The sequence below is a fragment of the Oppia nitens genome, unplaced genomic scaffold (genome assembly GCF_028296485.1).
Source record: "Oppia nitens isolate AA-2021 unplaced genomic scaffold, nextdenovo-longstitch-racon4-pilon3 scaffold22_pilon_pilon_pilon, whole genome shotgun sequence".
NCBI lineage: Eukaryota > Metazoa > Arthropoda > Arachnida > Sarcoptiformes > Oppiidae > Oppia > Oppia nitens.
In genome coordinates this window covers 738,366-760,208 of record NW_026533202.1, presented here as the reverse complement: position 1 = coordinate 760,208, position 21,843 = coordinate 738,366, and the positions used below count along the sequence as shown (strand labels likewise).

General features: G+C 25.3%; 2 protein-coding genes across 2 annotated transcripts; both read left to right on the top strand.

Moving 5' to 3' along the window:
- The first annotated feature begins 299 nt into the window (after window positions 1-299).
- On the top strand, window positions 300-1,414 carry LOC128953522 (vacuolar protein sorting-associated protein 37B-like). The gene is made up of 3 exons (XM_054299007.1): window positions 300-349; window positions 416-623; window positions 682-1,414. The coding sequence occupies exons 2-3, from the start codon at window positions 453-455 to the stop codon at window positions 1,363-1,365; spliced, it is 855 nt and encodes a 284-aa protein (XP_054154982.1). The 5' UTR covers window positions 300-349; window positions 416-452; the 3' UTR covers window positions 1,366-1,414.
- Window positions 1,415-18,336: 16,922 nt separating this feature from the next.
- On the top strand, window positions 18,337-20,857 carry LOC128953523 (uncharacterized). The gene is made up of 5 exons (XM_054299008.1): window positions 18,337-18,470; window positions 18,574-18,971; window positions 19,371-19,811; window positions 19,885-20,149; window positions 20,231-20,857. Exons 1-5 carry the CDS (start codon window positions 18,398-18,400, stop codon window positions 20,770-20,772), a joined length of 1,719 nt encoding a protein of 572 aa, XP_054154983.1. The 5' UTR covers window positions 18,337-18,397; the 3' UTR covers window positions 20,773-20,857.
- Window positions 20,858-21,843: the final 986 nt, after the last annotated feature.

The window sequence follows — 21,843 nt, the reverse complement described above, 5'->3', positions numbered from 1 at the left end:
GTGACCAACTTGTTATATACAGTACAACCTTTACTATAATTTTAAAAAAAATAAATTACCAATTTATTTGATATATATATATTAATAAAAATCTAAAATTTTATAACCACAAATTGTTTATTATTAATTAAACAAAATAAACTAATTAATACATAACTAATTAAAAAAAACTAGTGTTAATTAATTTATTTTTTAAAAAAAATATAATTTTTATTTTTATGTGTACAATATGTTTGTGTTGGTTATCCTATATTTTGTTGGGTTAGTATTAGTCACTACTGTATTGTTATTATTATAATAATTATTATTACAGTATTTAATATACAATACGACTAAACAATAATCAATTGTATATAAAAAATAAAATAAAATAAATTATAATATTATATAACAATCGTATCGTTTGTTTTAATAGACTAATTGATCCCAAGATATATCATATCATCTCATAAATGACTACTTTCTGGGGGCCGGCCGTCGCCGACCAACAACTGGACATCGCATCGGTTACCGCACGACTAAGTCAGTTGTCCAACGAAGAGCTAAGACAATTTCTTACCGACGATGACGGCAGCGGTGGTCGATGTCATCGATTAGACGAAATGATCAGAGAGTTGCCGCAGGTTTGTTGTCCACCCATATATCACATGTATTTGATATATGATTATCACTTGCAAACAGATCCAATCGATGGAATCGGAACGCGATCGGCTGATTGAGGCCAACCGGACAGCCGCACAGCATAACCTATCGCGCGAACCAGTCTATCGGCAGAAACGTCAGCAACTGGTCGACGGTCATCGGGAGCTGACGGCACTCAAAGAAGAAATTGACGAGAAAAAGTCACGACTGGACGAAACAGCCCGTCAGACATCGCTGGACACTCGGCTGGCGCTGATGCAGACGGCAACTGCCGAAGCCGAAGAACAGAGCGAAGATCTGGCCTCGGCTTTCATAAACTCTGACATATCGTTTGAACAGTTTATCAAAGAGTTTGTCGATCGGCGAAAGTTGGCTCATTTGCGCCGCATTAAGACCGAAAAGATGATGGACTGTATACGTCGGGAGACCAACAACGGTGGTAGTGGTTTGGGTGTTGGCGGTCAGTCGCTGTCCAATCTGACACCGTTACGGCCGGCGCCACCGCCCCCTCAGCAGCCAACGTTGCCGTTTTCACAGCCGGGCGGCGGTGGCGGAGCCGGCAGTGGTCTACGCGAATATGTTCAGCCACCGTATCCGGTGTACGGCAGTGGCGGCGCCGGTGGCCCGCAAATGATGCCACAGATGCCGCCGCAACCGCTGCCACAACAAGTAGTACCGCAACAGTCGTCGATTAGCTATCCGTTTAGTCAGTCGTTTAGATAACTAATTATTTGGTCTAAAGACTGACTGAGAGATCAGTTGTTGTTTTTTTGGAGATTTTTTTTTTATAATAATTATTATTAATTATTTTTTTTTGTATTTTATTTGATTTTCATTTATATATTTTTAATTAATTAATTGATTGATTTTTTTCTCTCTCTCTATAATTATATAAAAGTTTATAATTTATAATTGAATTATTATTGAATCAAATACTATATAATTATTATTAAGATATTATTATTATATATTAAAAAATATATATAAATAATTGTGCATTAATTACGATTGCAATGTATTGATTATTATATAAAACTAAATTAAATAATTGGAAAAAATAAACATTTTTTAACAAAAAAAAATAACTTATGATTGTATAGTAAATGTTTTGAAATATTGTATAAATTTTATTTTTTTTGAATTATAAAACTATGCTTTTAATTTCAATTAACTGGTCAACAATTTTTTTTTAAAAAGTGACCAAGTTATACAATGTTGTAGATAAATTTTTAACCTGAATAGGATTGTAATTGGTCAGTTTTTTTAATTAATTGCATCATTGGCTATATAAAATATACAGTCGACTGTATAACAACAAAAAAATTGTAAAAATTATAGTCGACTGCCCTATTATCTGACCAATAAATTAAATTAAAATTTAATAATAAAAAAAATGACCAATTACAATCTTATCCAGTTTAAAATTTATCTACAACATTGCCATCATTGGTCATTTTTTTAATTATAAATTCAGCGTATTGTTGACCAGTTAATTGAAATTAAAAGCATCGCCGCTATCGTCGCCGCCGATGTTTTAGACTCTCTATATATATCTCTCTCTCTCTCTTTCTCTCTCTCTCTCTCTCTCTCTCTCTTCTCTCTCTCTTTCTTTCTCTCTCTCTTCAACAACCGCTTGTGTTTGCGGATCCGTTGATCACCAAACAGTTTACTGCCGGATATCACGCAAAACACTCGCCGAAGATCTGGATGACTACCCGTACGGCTATTGTCCGCATAGGGTTACTGCGGTTAAAGTGACCGATCTGTTCAAACAGGCGGTGGCCGACTGGGATAATATCCAATTAGAGTTGTATAAAGTGTCCGACAATGATGGCGGCATTACCGATAGCCTGGTCACTACTGATACTATTGATTTCGGCGGCTGTGGCGGGGACAATGATGGCCAACAACAACAAATTTTTCGGCTCTTGATTAGGCCATCATGAGTGTTGGTGTGGTTAAAGTTGGTCGGCATACATAAAGAACACATACAACCGTCATATAGTAAACATACCGAACCGTTCAACATTAGTATCCAACCGTTACTGATGCCGACAATTGGCCACTTGAAGACCAGTATCCTAATTGATTCGTTAGTTAATATTGATTTTTACGGGTTTAAAATTTATTTGAGCGAAAAAGGACGGGTCGGCGGCGGTATTAGTCGTGAGCTCAGGGATGATATGCCCATAAGCAGGGCCTGGATTTATGGCCGGTTTGCTAACAGTATGATTGAGATTAGTGTTACCCGAATATACCCGAAATACTGCGATACTAATATTGATTATCAAAAACTGGTTAAATTGAAAACATTGAGGTATTATTGAAAAATATTTTTGATAAATAATTACCGATAATTTAAAAAAAAAATATATCCATAAACTAAGTGATAAACTAACGGATCAATCGATAACATTGAGAGAGTGTTTCGCTATGCATACCAAAGCCATAACCGATGCCATCATAACTTCAAACAACAATAATAAGTATATATATTATATTACCGGTAGTCGGGATGTCATTGTGTGGATCAACTGATTATTTGTTTTTTTAAATGTGTGTTTAGTAGTGATTCAATCAATGCTAATATAACAACATTATCGGACACAATCAAGGACAGTTTGAGAACCATTACCGATGCACTGGTGGCCGCCACTACACCCGCCCGCGGCTACGGCCACAAGTATTTGACTGACGACTTGTATGTTGTGGACGATTTGGAAACCGATACCCAATGTTGCCGTCAATCGGCAATTAGTTCACAACAATTGGATGATAATTGTTGTCCAGACGATAGCAATGGTAGCCATAAAACAACAGTCACTGAATTGATCCCATCGTCGTCAGCACAGGACATACATATAAGGCATAAAAAATTTATTTAAATTATATTTAATTATATTTTTTTTTGTTTTTATTTAAAATTTATTTATTATTTAGTGATATGAATGACATCGACGACGAGTGTTATCTGAATAAACTTCAGTCAGTATTGAATCGTAAGGACATAATGATTGACCAATTGATGAAAATGAAGGCAAAAATTCAGCAAAAGAATGACATAATAAAGGAGTTGACAGAAGATATCAATCGAGAGTTGAATATAAAATAATTATTTTTTTTTCAATGATTACAGTCATCTGAAGCTAAAATTGTGACACAAAAAATAATTAATTACTATATTATTAAATATAAATTATATATATATATATATATATATATATATATATCAAAATATCAAAATATCTATAATCCTATAATATCTATAATCAATATATCAAAATATATAATTGTTTTTTTAACGTAATTGAAGTAACTTTTATTAAAAAAAAAATTTAAAATAATAAACAGTTTGAATGCATTGAATTTATAAACAACAAATAAAAACAAAATAATTGAACTAAATATATTGAATCCAAATAATTGAATTAATTTATTATTAAATTAGCAAAGTTAAAAAAGTTTAAGTTAAAAAACAGTATTAGTATTAAAATATATATACAATTAATACATTAAATTTTTTATTACCGATAATTGTGAATAACTTTTATTTTTTAAAAAATTATTTCATTTTCATTTATAAATTTTTAATATGTGAATTATATGTATAACAAAAATATTAATTTTAAATACAATAAAATTAAAATTATTGAATTAATTATTTAATTTAAATAATAATCATAAAAATTATTGTTTCCTTTAATTACAATTTTGGTAATTTTTTTTTATTGTAATAAAAGTATGAATTATTATATAATTGATAACTAAAAACATTTTTCAAATATATATATATATATATATACAAAAAAAGTTATGAATATGTAGGAAATGTATAAATTTTTAAATTTTAAAAAAAATAACATTTAGTCATATTGTAAAACCAATTGTATTAAAATTGACTAATGGGTTAATAAATTAGCTAGATAAATAAGCTAGATAATTTATTTTAAATATATATATATATATAATTTATTTATTGTCATATAATAAACTGTATAATGTTTATATTAATTTATATAATATTAAAAAAAACTTATTCAACTCATTAGATAATTTTTAAAACAATTTTTTGTTTTTTAGTGAATCATTGAAACTTTTAGTATAATAATAGTCGTATGATTTATTGGTTTTCAAAATTATTTTTTTTTTGTATTATTTACTTATAGTCTATAAGTTTTAAGGCTATTGTATTGCAGTTTTGATTTACTGGTCAACACTATTGCGAGGTATTGTTAACGGGATATACATATCATATATATATATATATATATATATATACATCAATCAAATTATATATATATATATATATTATCATTGATATCAACGATGTCATCGGTGTCCATAACAACAACAACCGCTTGTGTTTGCAGATCCGTTGATCACCGATCAGTTTACTGTCCGATATCACGAAAAACATTAGACAATAGATGAAAATGAAGGCAAAGATTCAGCAAAAAGATGACATCATTAAGCAGTTGACGGAAGATATCAATCGAAAGTTTGATTTGTAATTAATTATAATTTTTTTTTTTGGTGACAAATCTAATGTCAAAATTTTGCGAAAAAAATTGCATTATTATTATTATTATTATTTAAAAATTATATACAATTATATAATTAATTTTTTTTTTGTAAATTGAAATTAAATTTCAAAATAATTTTTTTGTTCCAAACATTTATAAAATTTTTTGAATACATTTTTTTTTGAATAATATGTTTTGTAATTATAATAAGCAAACAAATATTTTGATTAAGTTTGAATTAAATTAATTATAATTGTAATACATATAGATTATTATTATAAATTATCATTAAAATATAATTATCTATTTATGTTACAATAGAAATATAGATTTTTTTTGTAATAATAGTATAAGTTGTAATTTATTTAAAAAAAAATTAATAATGTAACCAAAATAAGAAAATTTGAAATAAAATACATGAAATTCAATATTATATTTAAAAAAAAAATTATATTATAAGTTAATTACTATTGAAATTTAATATAAAAATTATAAATTAAAAAATAATAAGTTATTAATTTCAATAAAATATATTAAAAATTAGTCAATAATTAATGTTACTTGAAATATATTTTTTTTATTTATGTGATAAATTTGTTGCCAATGTTTTGCCCAACAAAAAAAACAATAAATTATCCTAATTATCAATTTTTAAATAAATATAGATAAAGTAATATATACCGGTATATAAACAGTATATACAGTTATTGGTTTAAATTAAAAAATTTTATATAAAAAAAAATTTTCAATACTAAATAATTAGTTGATTTAAATTTTGTATTTTTAAAAATTTAATAAACTTGTTGTTTTGTTTGCGTGTATTTTTTGTGGATTGTTTTTCCATTGTATTCAACGTATCTATAAAATTATATTTATAAAACTAAATTTATAAGTAATTAATTAAGAAAATAAATTTAATGTATAATAATAATAATAATATAACTAACATTTTTAAGTAATATTACCGTTCAATATAAACCTTGGTGCTAATTGTTTTTCAGTGTCCAATCATTCATCGATGCCGACGGTGATGGCGACGCTGTTGGCCAATAATACTAACGGTTGTAATCGATTCGACAATTTTGAGACCAATTTCCAGAATAGTCAAAACACCGACTCCTAACCACATACCCAATAGTCCGCCCAAATTCGATAGCAATGTTATTGTCGACATTTCCGGTATGTATTCAACTAATTCATCCGGATTACTGGTATGTTTAATAAAAACAAACAATTTCCTAACTGTTATATTGTTATTAATATTATTATTGTTGATATAAAAAAATTGTTTATCAATTTTTTGAATTTTATATATATTTTGGATACAATCGTTTGGACATTGATCATAGCATCGGTTAATTGTTGGTAATATACAATCATAACAATGTATAATTGCATATGGGGTAGCCTAAATATTTGGGAACAATAGTACCTTCGTTAATACAATTGGCACATGTAGTTGGTCTGCCATAGTATGTATAACAACAATGGTTTTTATTTAAAAAAATTTTACGTAAACATTGTTGTCTACATTCAGATCGGCTACGAAACATACTGACTTCATCATTACCATCACTACTACTACTACTACTATAACTACTACTACTACTAACTACCTGTTCATTGATATCGCTATTATACTGATGACACATAGTATCATAATTTGGTGGCAATCGTTTGATTTGTTTAATAATATATTTTACATTATATTTATAATTAAAATCAAGCGCTAGAAAGTTATCATCAAAATCGTAAGGCATAGTGTTTGGTGAGTGTATTAATAATTTTAATTGTTTTCTATCTGTCAACAAATTTGAAGGAAACCATGAATTATTATGTCTAATGAGAATTCTTATATAATTAACATATGTTTGAATTTTATGCCATTGATTACTATTAATGCTTTTATTGTTACTGATATTGTTGTTAAGGTGGCTAAAAAATGTAAAACATTTTTCATAACTAACATTTACCATTACAATTGATACAATGGGATAAAAATCATAAATTGATAAATTTGTATTAGCTGTTGATACAATAACCCAGATATTTCTCAATTGGTTAACTGATTTACTAGTATTTTCACTGTCTATATAATAGGGAATCGTTAGCTCATCAGAATATAATTCATTGGTTGATAGATTTTGTCTAATATAATAGTCAATAAAATTTTGGTAATAATTTTCCAATTTTTTCTGTAAATTTTTATTATTAATATAGCTATCGTTTAAATTGTTAATAATATCCATATATTCCGTATAGTTTGGCTGCAATTTAGGGAATCGTTTGGCCAAACCATCCATACGTAGGGCATAGGGAAGGCATAATGTTATGGCCGGTATGTAATCCGTTTCCAATCGTTTAGTACTAATTTTGACAATAGTTTTGCCTTCAAAATACTGATCCAATAATATACCGGAGCTATAGATGAGTAGTGATGTGCAGACAATATATAATAGTGTTTTCGTTACAAATAGTTTTCGCTTTTTGTTTGACATGTCTAACCAAATGTCGTAAATTTTATACCAAATTATTTTCGGATCCATTATCTACTAAATTGAATAAATTATAAAAAATTATAAAATTATAAAAAGTTATTATATTTTAATGTTTTTATCAAAATTATTAAGATATATGTAAAATAAAATGCATTATCTACAATACATATTACTTACAGTAATTAAGTTGATAACTATGATAGTGTTAATTGTTTTTTTTGAATTATATATAATAATTGTATGATAAAAATATAATCAAATTAAATGTTTAGTAAATGTCAGTCAAAATAAACTAATTTTAAAAAATCATAAATCTTATTAAAAATTATCTACAGTATTTAAACTTTTTTCTAATATTTATTAATTTTTTAAAAAATATTTATTATCAAAATTATTTATAACAGTAAATATTAAGCATTATTATTCATTAATATTATTATATGTTAGTAATTAAAATCAATTAAAATTTTTATCATGTTAGTCAAATTTTTTAACTAAATTTTTAGATAACTTGATAACAATTAGCATTTATAACTAATATACTGTACTTATACTGTAAAATATATATTAAAAAATAAGATTATTATTATAAACTAGATTTTATTTTTTTATAAAACTGCTTTTAATATTAGTTCAAATTAATACAGTATTATATATATATATATATATATTATATATTTCTAAATAAACAATTTAGATAATAAAATTTTATTGATTATTAAAATAAACAACAACAAAAAATCAATAAACAAATTGTACTTATTATTGATGTTTTGTTTAAATTGATATTTTTGTTATTTTTGTTAACATAAATTGTTTTTTAATATTTTTTGAAAAATTTAATTATTTAATAAACAAATAATATTAATGTTAATTATGTTTTTTTTAAAAATTTGTTTATTAAGTTATTATAAATAATTATATCATACAAAATAAAAATCAATAAATTATTGCAATCTACAGTAGTTAGCATTTGTAAAAACAAACTAATTATATAATAGATATAAAATAAAATACAATTAATTTCAAATTTGTATTATTAAATATACAACACGTATTAATAATTGTAGTTTATAATAATAATAAAATTTATAAAACAATAAATAAATAATATTATTACTACAATTTGACTTTAAATAAGAAATTTATAATAAAAAAAATTTAGTCAACATTTTTTAGTTATTGACATAACTTAATTGAAATATTTTTTATTAATTAAACTAAACTAATTTATATAATATGTTTGTAAACAACAAACATACAGAAAAATTCAATTAATATTTAATTTATATGAATTAAAATAAAATCATATTATTTATAAAAAAAAATTGTAATTATTTTATTTATAAAAAAAAACTTTAACCAAAAAACCAATGGTTTATCTGTTTAGTCAGTGATTAACAGATAATTTAGATGGTTTAGCCGTTTGTTGTGTATGACAACTAAGGGATCAGTTGTTTTTTAAGTTTTTTTTTAAAAAAATCAATTAATATTATTTCTATAAAAATATAAGATAATCAATAATTCAATTTGTTTATGTTTTTATTTTATTGCTAATATTAAATTAATACAATATTTATTAAACATATTAAAAATGTAGACAATTTTTTGAGTATTATTTATACATTTTTTTTTAAAAAATCTAAATAAATACATTGTATTTAATCAAAAATTTTAATAATTTTAATGTTTTTTATCATTTAGTTTTTTTTTACAAAATCCTTCCGGTCCTTTATTTTTCTTTGATTTTTGACACACAAATTGTTTACAACATGGCAATGGAATCATCGATTCAGTAATTGTACATGGTACGTTCTCTGTTCCACATGGTACTAATATTAATTTTTGTTTTAAAATATATAAAATTATTCAAAATTATATTAAAATATAATAAGATATAATATATATATATCAGTATAATAAGTAAATATCAAAAATATATATTCTATATAAATTTTATTTACATAAAAAATAAGTAATTTAAAAAATCATTATAGATTATAATATTATTATATATTAAACTAAAAAAATTTTATTTTTTTAATACATACCATCAGCCACAACAATGTTGTTTACCAATGATTGTGTAATAGCAATGACAATAATTATCTTAAATAGTTTAGCAATTAGATTCATTGTATTTAAATTTTTAATTTTTATGTGTTTTTTAAATATAAACTATTTTAGAATTTAATTACTAATGACTACTTTAACAGACTATTTCTAGTAGTTTAATATATTGAAAATTAAATTAATTAAATATAAACAATTTTAATTAATTAAATATTTTCTATATACGTTTAAATGTAAAGAAAATGTAATAACAATTTGTTAATATTAAATAGTTTAACGAAAAATAATATTTAAAAAAAACATTTGGGATTTTTAAGTGAGTAATAATTATTTTAAAAAAACTTACATTATATAATTTACTTCATTATAGATTATTTACAAATAAAATATTATTAATTAATTAATTAAAACAAATGTATTTATTAGTAATATTTATAAATAATATAACTTGATATTTATTTAATATTTATATTTTGAATAATTAAATAATGGAATACTAATTGGCAACTAAATATTAAATATAATAAAATAGTTATTTTTAGTGTAAACTATTAAAACAAAAATATTATATAAATTAATAATAAACAGTAAAAATGTTTTTTATGTTTGATTTACGTCTAAATTTATTAGGTAATTGTTTGCTGTACAGTAACCAGTTATAAGGCCGACGTTTCTTTTTTTTGCAAATAATATTTGCTGTTGAAACCGATCCAACCATTTTGACAATTAATTCTAAAATAGTATAAACGCCGAGTCCTAACCACATGCCCAATAGTCCGCCCAAATTAGATAACAGTGTGATTGTCGACATTTCCGGTATGTGTTCAATAATTTTATCCGGATTACTGTTGTGTTCAATAAGAGCTCTGATTTTTTTTTCAATAAATGATTTATTTTTATTATTATTCTCATAATAGTCTTGTCTATCATTTTTTTCAATCATATAATCAATAACATTACAATCGTTTGGACATTGATCATAGCATATGTTTATTGATGGTATTATACAGCTAAAACTGTATTGATAATTGCATATTTCATAACCTAAATATAAGGGAACAATAGTATTTGTATTAATACAGTTGTCACATATTGAACGGCCATCGTATGAAAAACAACAATCATTTTTATTTAGTAATATTTTACGTAAACATTGTTGTCTACATTCAGATCTGGTGTGAATAATATCATCGACATCATCACCACTACTACTACTACTACTATTTACCGGTTCCTTAAATTTTCCATTAATATTATACTGACGACACATTGTATCATAATTTGGTGGCAATCGTTTGATTTGTTTAGTAATATATTTTACACTATATTTATAATTAAAATCAAGCGATAGAAAGCTATCATCTAAATCGTGAGGCATAGTGTTTGGTGAATGTATTAATAATTTTATTTGTTTTCTATCTGTCAACAGATTTGACGGAAACCATGAATTATTGTGTGTAATATAAATACCAATATAATTAACATATCTCTTTATAGTATCCCATTGTTGCCTATTATTATTATCATCATCAATATTATTAGTATTTGTATGATTGTTTTTGCTAATATGACTAAAAAATGTAAAACACTTTATAAAACTTTTTTTTTTCAATCAAAATCGATACAACAGGATAAATATCATAAATTAAATTTGAATTATTTTTATTAGCTATTGATGCATAAACAAAGACATTTCCCAGCGGTTCAATTGGTTCACTAGTATTTTCACGGTCTTCATAATAGGGAATACATTTGATGATAGATTTTGTCTAATATAATATAGTCAACAAAATTTAAATAATAATTTTCCAATTTTTTCAATAATTGTCTATTATTAATATCGCTGTCATTTAAATTGTTAATAATATCCATATATTCCGTATAGTTTTCATGCAATTCAGGGAATCGTTTGGCCAAACCATCCATACGTAGGGCATAGGGATAGCATAGTGTTACGGCCGGTATGTAATCGGATTCAAATCGTTTAATAGTAATTTTGACAATAGTTTTGCCTTCAAAGTACTGATCCAATAATATAGCGGAGCTATAGATGAGTAGTGATGTGCAGACAATATATAATAGTGTTTTCATTACAAACAGTTTTCTCTCTTTAGATGACATGTCTAACCAAATGTCGTAAATTTTATACCAAATTATTTTCGGTTTCATTATCTGCTAAATTGTATGAATTATTAAAAAAAATTAAATAAAAAATACTATATTTTATTGTTTTTATCAAAATTATATATATATATATAAAGTTTATATATTTATAATAAAATATTTTTATACAATAAATATTATACTTACAGTAATTAAGTTGATAACTATGATAGTGTTAATGTGTTTTTAAATTATATAATAAATATATAATCAAATTGAATGTTTAAACAAATTTTTTTTAAAAGATAACATTTATTATCATAAAACTTATTAAAAAAAATATATATACAGTATTTAAACTTTATATTTTAAAGATAATTTTATTTTGAATACTTTACTTAAAACAATAATAATATTATTATTATTGTATATTTAAATAAATATACTATATATACATTCAAACAGTTAGATTTTAAACATCAATCATAACTTGGTATTAATATTAGTAAAAATTTATATATATATATATATATATTTTACAAACAATTAGATAATTGAAAATTTATTAATTATTATTAAAGACATTAACTAACATAAATAAAAAACAAACAAAAAAAACCGATAGTACTTGTTATTGATGTTTTGTTTACAAAACTTTTATATTTATTAAATAACTTTCAAAATACTAGTCAATGGTTTTTTTTGTCACAAATACATTGACTATAATATTTTTATTAGTTATTTATAACTAGAGGGTAATAACTATTTAATTTATTCAATAAATTTTCATAATTAATAAATTCTAATTTTTGGCAAAAATTACATAATTTAGTAAATTAATAAATTAATTGATGATATGTACTATTTTTTAAAAAATATAAAATTAATACAAATAATAACTTTATTATTATTACTTTATGTTTATATACAAGGTAGTTTTTATTTTATTAAATATTAAAATTTTTACTTTTTTTTGATTAACTAGCTTATTATATTACTCGAAAAACTATTGTCACCTATTTTTTTTTGAAAGTGATTTTATTTTATTTTTATTACAAATACAACATTAATTGTTTTTTTTTAATTTGTAAAAAAAATTATTATTATTTTCTAATGTTAATTTATCTTTTTTAATATAATTAATTTTTGTTTAATTGTTATATTCAATTGAAAATTTTTATTTATTCAGGAAATAAAATTATATTAATATTTAGAAATGTTTGTCAATTATCTATATTTTAATATCTAATATAGTAATGAAAAATATATATATATTTTTGTTTTTTTTGTTTTAACAAAATAATTATATAAAATAATAATTAAATAAAAGTTCATACATCATAAAAATAATTATATTTTTTGTTTGTTTTTTATTAATATAATATAATAATTAAAATCAATAAATTATTGCAATCTTAGTTAGCATTTGAAAATAAAAGCTAAATTATATTTTTTAAAAATACATTTGACATCAAATTTTTTTTTGCTAATAAAAAAGTAATTTATAAAAAATAGTAATAATTATTAATTATTTTTCAAATCAGTAATACTTAGTTTTTTAAAAAATAGTAATATTTGAAATATTATGAAATTTATATAACATCTAATTTTTTTAACATTTTAAACATACATTTAACAAAAAAATTTAGCATTTTTATTATGTATTAATCATTAATTGCAGTATTTTTTTTTTAAAAAATAAATAAATGTAAATTATATTTACATTATAACTATTGAAATATAATAATTATTAATTTATTTATTTCTATTATATAATAGTAATTATAGAAATATATGTTTTCAGATTGCAATTTATATATTACTTTTAAACACTATTAAATCGAAACAATTAATACAAGATTTATAATTTATATTTTAAAAAAAATATTGCTTAACAAATATTTTCAAATATATTACAGTAATATAGTATATGATATTGTTTTTTTAAATAATCAATTAAAGCAAATATAATTAATGTAAAATATATTGCTAGAAATTATTAGTAGTATTGAAAACTTTATATTTTTTAAGTCCAAAGTGTGATTTTGTTTGGCGGCATATGTCCGATATCACCGACACTTTTAACTTTCTACCTTTTGTTTGTTTAATTTGAAAACTTAAATAAAAACAAATAATTGTCATCAAAAAATTATAATGGATTAATTATAATTGTTATGTATTTTTTTGTGTAATAAAACTATAAATTATAATTGTTAAACACATTTTTTAAGGCCCCAAATAATATATAGCTTATGTAATAAAAGTAATTACTATTACACTATATATACAGTAGTAAGCTATGGAGGTGTCTGTATTGGGGCCCCAATAATATATGGTATAAACACACACACACATGTATACACATACACATACACATACACATACACATACACATACACATACACATACACATACACATACACATACACATACACATACACATACACATACACATACACATACACATACACATACACATACACATACACATACACATACACATACACATACACATACACATACACATACACATACACATACACATACACATACACATACACATACACATACACATACACATACACATACACATACACATACACACATTTAACCAATTAACATAATATACAGTAGTAGATATATAAATACATTTATTTTTAAAAGTTGACACTTTTAAAACTAGCCATAAACTGGTGGTTGTGGGGAACGGTATGTGTTTGAGATAAATGATTATAACTGTTTTTTTTGTTTTATTTGACTTACACATTGATAAACAAATTTTGTTTTAAAACACAAAAAGTTTGATTTTTTTAGTATTATAGTAAATGGTATTAAATATATAAAAAATTTTACAAAAATTTTATTTCAAAGAACTATATATTGAATATATATTCAGTAATACTGTAATTATTATTAGTATTTATCGCACTTTCATAGTAACCATTGATTATTGTTGATTGAAGACATCAGTTCTTCTAATTGGATCCATTCCTCCTCCTCCTCCTCCACCTCCACCATCACCTACTCATCATCACTTGTTATGGCCACTCACGTCATACTACTAGTCCAGGCCAGCACTCGGGATACCCGACTCTATACGGACTACGATTGTCTTAACGATGCCCTCGAAGGTGTTTGTCATATATATGAACAAAATTTGAAGAGATATATACCCACCGGTACTGAAGTTATCTGGAATTTGTGTCAACTTTTTGAATTTGTCGATCACTTAACTGATCTGAACTTTTTGATCTTCAATAAGATCAGCCATTCATACGTCCCATTTAGTAGAGAATGGATTAAAGAGAAACTGTATTTAAAGTTACGCCAGAAGTGAGAGGACAGGGATCGCGAAACAGACAATAATATATATATATATAACGCCACCAAAAATGGTTTTCCGATTGGCCACCAAATTGGTGGCCAGATATTCCCACCCGCGATCAATTAACACTATTCACTGATATTTAGCCGATTTTTTTTATAAAAAAAATCATTTATATAATAAATACTGTATTAATGAAATTAGTAAAAAAATCAAATAATATTATTATTAATAATTATTATTATTAATTATTATTATATAAAAATTATAAAATTATTAATATTAAAAAAATTATTCTGTATTAATTTTGCAACATTTTCAATGTTATTTTATTTTCTAATATATAATAAATATATAATTATATAATTGAAAAACAATTTTTTTATATTAAAAATAAATTATTATTATTATTATTAATGTACAGAAAATTTGTTTAAACTAAAATCTTTACTATTTGTGTGTATTTGATTTGATTTTAAATTATTATATAATCTTTGTAGTACTCAATGAGTACTAGTAGTTTACAGTTTTTTTACATTAAATCCCGAATAATATATAGACTCTGTAATAAAAATTAAAAGTAATTACTGTTTCAGTATAATACAGTACATTTAGTAAGCTATACACACACATACACACATATACACACAGACACACACATACACACATATACACATACACACACAGACACACATATACACACATATACACGCACATACACACACATACACACACATACACACATATACACACATACACACACACACACACACACACACACACATACACACACATACACACATATACACATACACACACAGACACACATATACACACATATACACACACATACACACACATACACACATATACACACACATACACACACACACATACATACACACACATACACACATATACACACACATACACACACATACACACACATACACACACATATACACACACATACACACACACACACATACACACACATATACACACATATACACATACACACATAGACACACACATATACACATACACACACAGACACACATATACACACATTTACACACATATACACACATATACACACACATACACACATATACACACAGATACACACACACACACACACACACACACACACACACACACACACACACATACACACACATACAAACACATACACACATATACACACACATACACACATATACACACACATACACACATATACACACACATACACACATATACACATACATACACACACATACACACACATATATAAATACTTTTTTTTAAAGTTAAGACCACCCCATACACTGGTGGTGGGAAACTGTATATGAGTGGGAAAGGAGGGGGAAATAGATTATAGCTGTTTTTTTGTGTGTGTATATGAATTGCACGAAAAAAACATATTTTGTTTAAAACTAAAAGTCTGATTTTTTTTGTACAGTAAGTGTTAAAAAAATATACAACAAAAAATTTCAAAAATAAAATAAAAATTATTGGTACTGTATGTATATATTTTTTTATTATTTAGCCGCTTTTGCAAAGTTTTTTTTATATTAAAGACATTAGTACTTCTAATTGGATCCATTCCTCCTCCTCCTCCATCACCACCACCACCTACTAATCAACACTTGTTATGGCCACTCACGTCATACTACTAGTCCAGGCCAGTACTGGTAAGACCCGACGCTATACGGACTACTATTGTCTTAATGACGCACTCAATGGTGTCTGCCATATATATGAAGAAATTTTGAAGAAACAGTTTCCCAACGAAACCGTAATGACTTACAATTTGTATCAACTGTTTGAGTTTGTCGATCACTTAACTGATCTGAACTTTTTGATCTTCAATAAGACCTCGCAATCATATGTTGCCTATCATAAGGAATGGATTAAAGATAAACTATATATTATGTTAAGTGATGACAGCGAACGCCTATTGGCTGATTAGCCAGTGATTAGTCAAACTTTTTTTGTTTTTTAACCGAAATGGTTGTCCGATTGATGATTGTCTCAACCGTATTGGTGGCCACACATATATATATCCGCCCGCCGATCACCCATTTAAATACCCATCTAGTATTTCCGCCATTTTTTTAAAAAATATTTTTTATATTATAAAAAAGTCATTTATATTTAACCATTGATTACTTAAGATTGTTGTTGTAAATTGTTATGTAATTTTTTTTACTGTTTAATTATTGCTATTATTATTATTATTATATATTGATAATACAATTTGACATTTTAATGGTTTGTTTGTTTTTTAATTTTAATAGAAAAAAATATTTTATAATGAAAAACCAATATCTAATCAATTATTATATATATCCTATATATTGATATTATATGATATTTTTTATGTTTTAATAATATTTAATAATAATTATCAATAATTAACAAAAAAATTTGTGGTATTTTTTTTAATATTACTTATAAAAAATTATTTTTCAAAATAAAATTTATTTTTTTTCAATGATATGATTTATATAATAAAAAAATATTTTTTTGATTTATTTGAATTAAAAATCAAAATCATAGGAATTAAAATTATTTGAATAAAAATTATTGTCAATTAAATTGAAATGTTTTTGTTTTGTTTATTTATTTTTTAAAAAAGTCTAAATTATAATTGAAAGCTAAATTTTTTGTTTGTTTAATTAAATGAAATTATTATTAATGTACAAAAAAATAGTTTTATTTATAATTAAATTATACTTTTTTTTAGTCTATATTGTCGTTCAGATAATTATTGGTTCAAACATTTCAATGTTTTATAAAGACTAATGGATTAGTTTTTTTAGAGATTTTTTAATAATAATAATAATATGAGTTTATTTCAATTATTGATATAAAAAAAGTATATAATATTTTTTTAGTCTACAAAAAAATAATAAAATCTAAATACAATTTACGAGACAATAATTAAACTATGAATTCATTTATTATTATTATAAATCAAAAATATAAATGTTATTTAATTTTAATTTAAATAATGAATTCATAGTTTAATTATTGTCTCGTAAATTGAATTTAGATTTTATTATTTTTTCTAATTAAATGAATAATGAAATTCAATTAATAATCAATTAATTTATTATTAATTGTTGGCTATAAGTTTGAATTCAAAAAAAACTTTATTAAAAAATTGTTTGTATTTTTTATAACTGATTTGTGAGTTATCATCAAATTTTTATTTTTTACAAACAATGTCATCGATGAAGATATCATTTTATTTATCTGCAATTACTAACAATTATTTGAATATTCATTGTCTGATTGGTATTTGATTTTTGTTTTGTGTTTTTTATAATAAGTAATAAATCTGAATATACCGTAATATATAACTGTATTTTTTTTTTTGATTATTCAATGATTAAATTAGCCGTAGTTTTGTGGACAGTTATACTTATTGTCGGCGATCGGACATCACTGGTGGTCGCCGGCGGCGGTATCGACTTCTGCGACAAATACAAAGCTCACGACTACAAGATATCGTTTGCTTACGGCGTCTACAATCACAATCTGACCGATAAAGAACTGGACGACAAATGGATGAAGTATTTGATTGTCGACAACTATTACTGGCGTCTCAAGTTTACCGACGGTCCGGAGGCCAACAAATCGGTCGAATTTGTCGACAGTGTCGGCGGCGGTGGCAGTGAATCCAGTATTATCAATGAAAAAACATACGAACTGATTTGGAACGTATGGTTCGCTTCGGGTGATACCGGAAGACTTAAAGGACATGATTATGCTTATCATCGATTTGGCGGACGAGAGGTAAGAGGGTTTGGGTGTGGGGTTAGACAGAGATAGAGATAGAGATAGAGATAGAGATAGAGATAGAGATAGAGATAGAGATAGAGATAGAGATAGAGATAGAGATAGAGATAGAGATAGAGATAGAGATAGAGATAGAGATAGAGATAGAGATAGAGATAGAGATAGAGATAGAGATAGAGATAGAGATAGAGATAGAGATAGAGATAGAGATAGACATAGAGATAGACATAGACATAGACATAGACATAGACATAGAGATAGAGATAGAGATAGAGATAGAGATAGAGATAGAGATAGAGATAGTGTTGATATAGTGTTGATATAGTGTATGAATATATTATTTATTTCATGTTTGTCTGTGTGTCTGACTATCTTCTACTACTAATACTATTACAGAGAGGCTTCCCATGGATCAGTTGGTATCAACTCGACAACAATCTCTCTAATATGGCAATCACACACAATACTCACTATAATCTAACTGTTGCTGACTTTAGGCCACAGTTTGCTTGGGTGTCGACCGTCCGAAAGGGTAGAGAATCGCGATTTGTCACCCTTTGGGACAAATTCACTACAAATGTCTACAATTTTACTGATCCACAGTTCATGCAATTAGTCAAACGGACAAACAGTTTGCCGGACGAACCGATACTTTTCGGTGATAGCGAACGATCGCTGGACAAGAGTCTCAATATTGTCGGTATTATCGGTCAGTACAGTGTTGCAGACAGTGGCGGCAAAAACGATAGCATTCGTGGACACGGATCCATTGTTTTCATGAACTTCGGCGAGTCTATCAAATACTGTTATGTTGGCAATCCGTTTATCAGTGATTCCGTGAGTGGAGAAAAAAGTGATGTCCAAGTCCTTAACTAAAACACATATATCTTTTATTTTTATGTATTTCCAGTGCAAACCGGAAAACCTGAAGACACTGATCACATGCCCTACACCGACATCACCGCCGCCGATACCCGTCGCCGTTGTTACTGAAAGTATCACCAATAGTACTACTGCTAAGCCTGACGACGACGACGACGACGGACCAAATTGGCTGTTAATACTTATACTGATTGTAGTGGCAGTGGTTATACTATTACTACTGCTATGTCTGGCCCTATGTTGTTGTTTACGGGGCAAAAACGGTCAGAAAGTCGACGACAACAAAGCTGACGGTAAGATATATTTGTTTTTAAAAATATATGTAATTGTATTGTAATCTAATGTTTTTATTGTTATCGTTGTTGTTGTTGAAGTAATGTCGTCAATGCCATCGCAAGCATCGGGAGCTATGTCGACACGATCTGGTTTTGGTAGTCCTGATGGTAGCGGTAAACAACAGCAATCAATGGTCTCGTCTAATATGGACAACGCATCGATTAGGTCAGGCGTTCAATCGCCGGGTAGTAGTAGTAGTGGCAGACAATCAGCAGCGGGCGGATCGCCGACATCGACGGCAGACAATGCAAATATGAGATCCAGTTTTGGTGGTGCAGTTGGTTCGCCTAAACAGTCACCACTGGCTAATGCGTCGACGTTTAGCAATCGCGACGATACAAACATCAGGTCAGCCAATGTTCAGTCGTCAGCAGCCGACCCGAAATCACCACTACTAGCGGCTAACAACCAGTCGTCGACAGTCGGACCGGCGGCGGGAGCGGCCGCGGCAAGCAATGTGAGCAACAATGTTGACTTGAGGTCATCGATGCAAACATCGGGCGCCAAACAATCACAACAACAACAACCGATGACCAGTCCATCGATGGCCAGTCAAGCGAGTATGAGATCCGGTGTTTGAGAGATTAGAAAACCGATATTAAGAGAGAAAACAAAATAACAAAAAAAACAATTTATTTATCATTCAATCAATTTTTGTTTTAAAAATTTATATATAATTTTCGATTTGTATTTTTTATACTCTATATATTTAACTTTATATTATATTATATTTTATATATACTGTATATTTTTTTAATTTTATAACATTTTTTATTGTATAATAAAAAATTTAAAAAAATATTATTTTTATTTAGTTTTAGTTAAAAGAATAACAAATTATAATATATTTCATACCTATAACTAACTAACCTATACTATAACTAAGTATATATATATATCATAGAAATATTATTTATATTATTATTTTGTAACTTAAATTTAAATTATTTGATTTAATAATAATTATTTGATTTAATAATAATTATTTGATTTAATAATAATTATTTGATTTAATAATAATTATTTGATTTAATAATAATTATTTGATTTAATAATAATTATTTATCAAAATGCTTATAACTGTAATATATTCCTAATCTAATTCCTAGAAATTATAATTATTGAAAAAATTTTAGTTACAAAATATCTTTTAAATATTTTTTATTTGCATTATAATTATAATTGCCTTATAAATAATTAACTTATTATACTATTAAAAAAAACTAATATAGTTTTATAAATAATCTCATATTTTTTTAAAAAAATATATAATACAGTATATTAGAAATATTTATATATATATATATATATACCATATTACAGTATTATATATAATATCATATATATTCACAGAGACATATATTCAAATTATTATTTTTTTAAAAAAATTTATTATTGCAAACTTCAAGTCAATATGCTTTTTGAAATTCAGTGTACAATAATAAGGCATCAGTCAGTAGTACTATTAGTTTACAGTAATTTTTCCCCTATAGACCCCCACCAAAAAAAATATATACAGATTCTGTTATAAAAGTAATTACTGTTACAGTATATATATATATATATATATATATATATATATATATATATATATATATACATACTAAGCTATGGAGGTATATCTATATTGGAGCCCCCAATAATATATGGT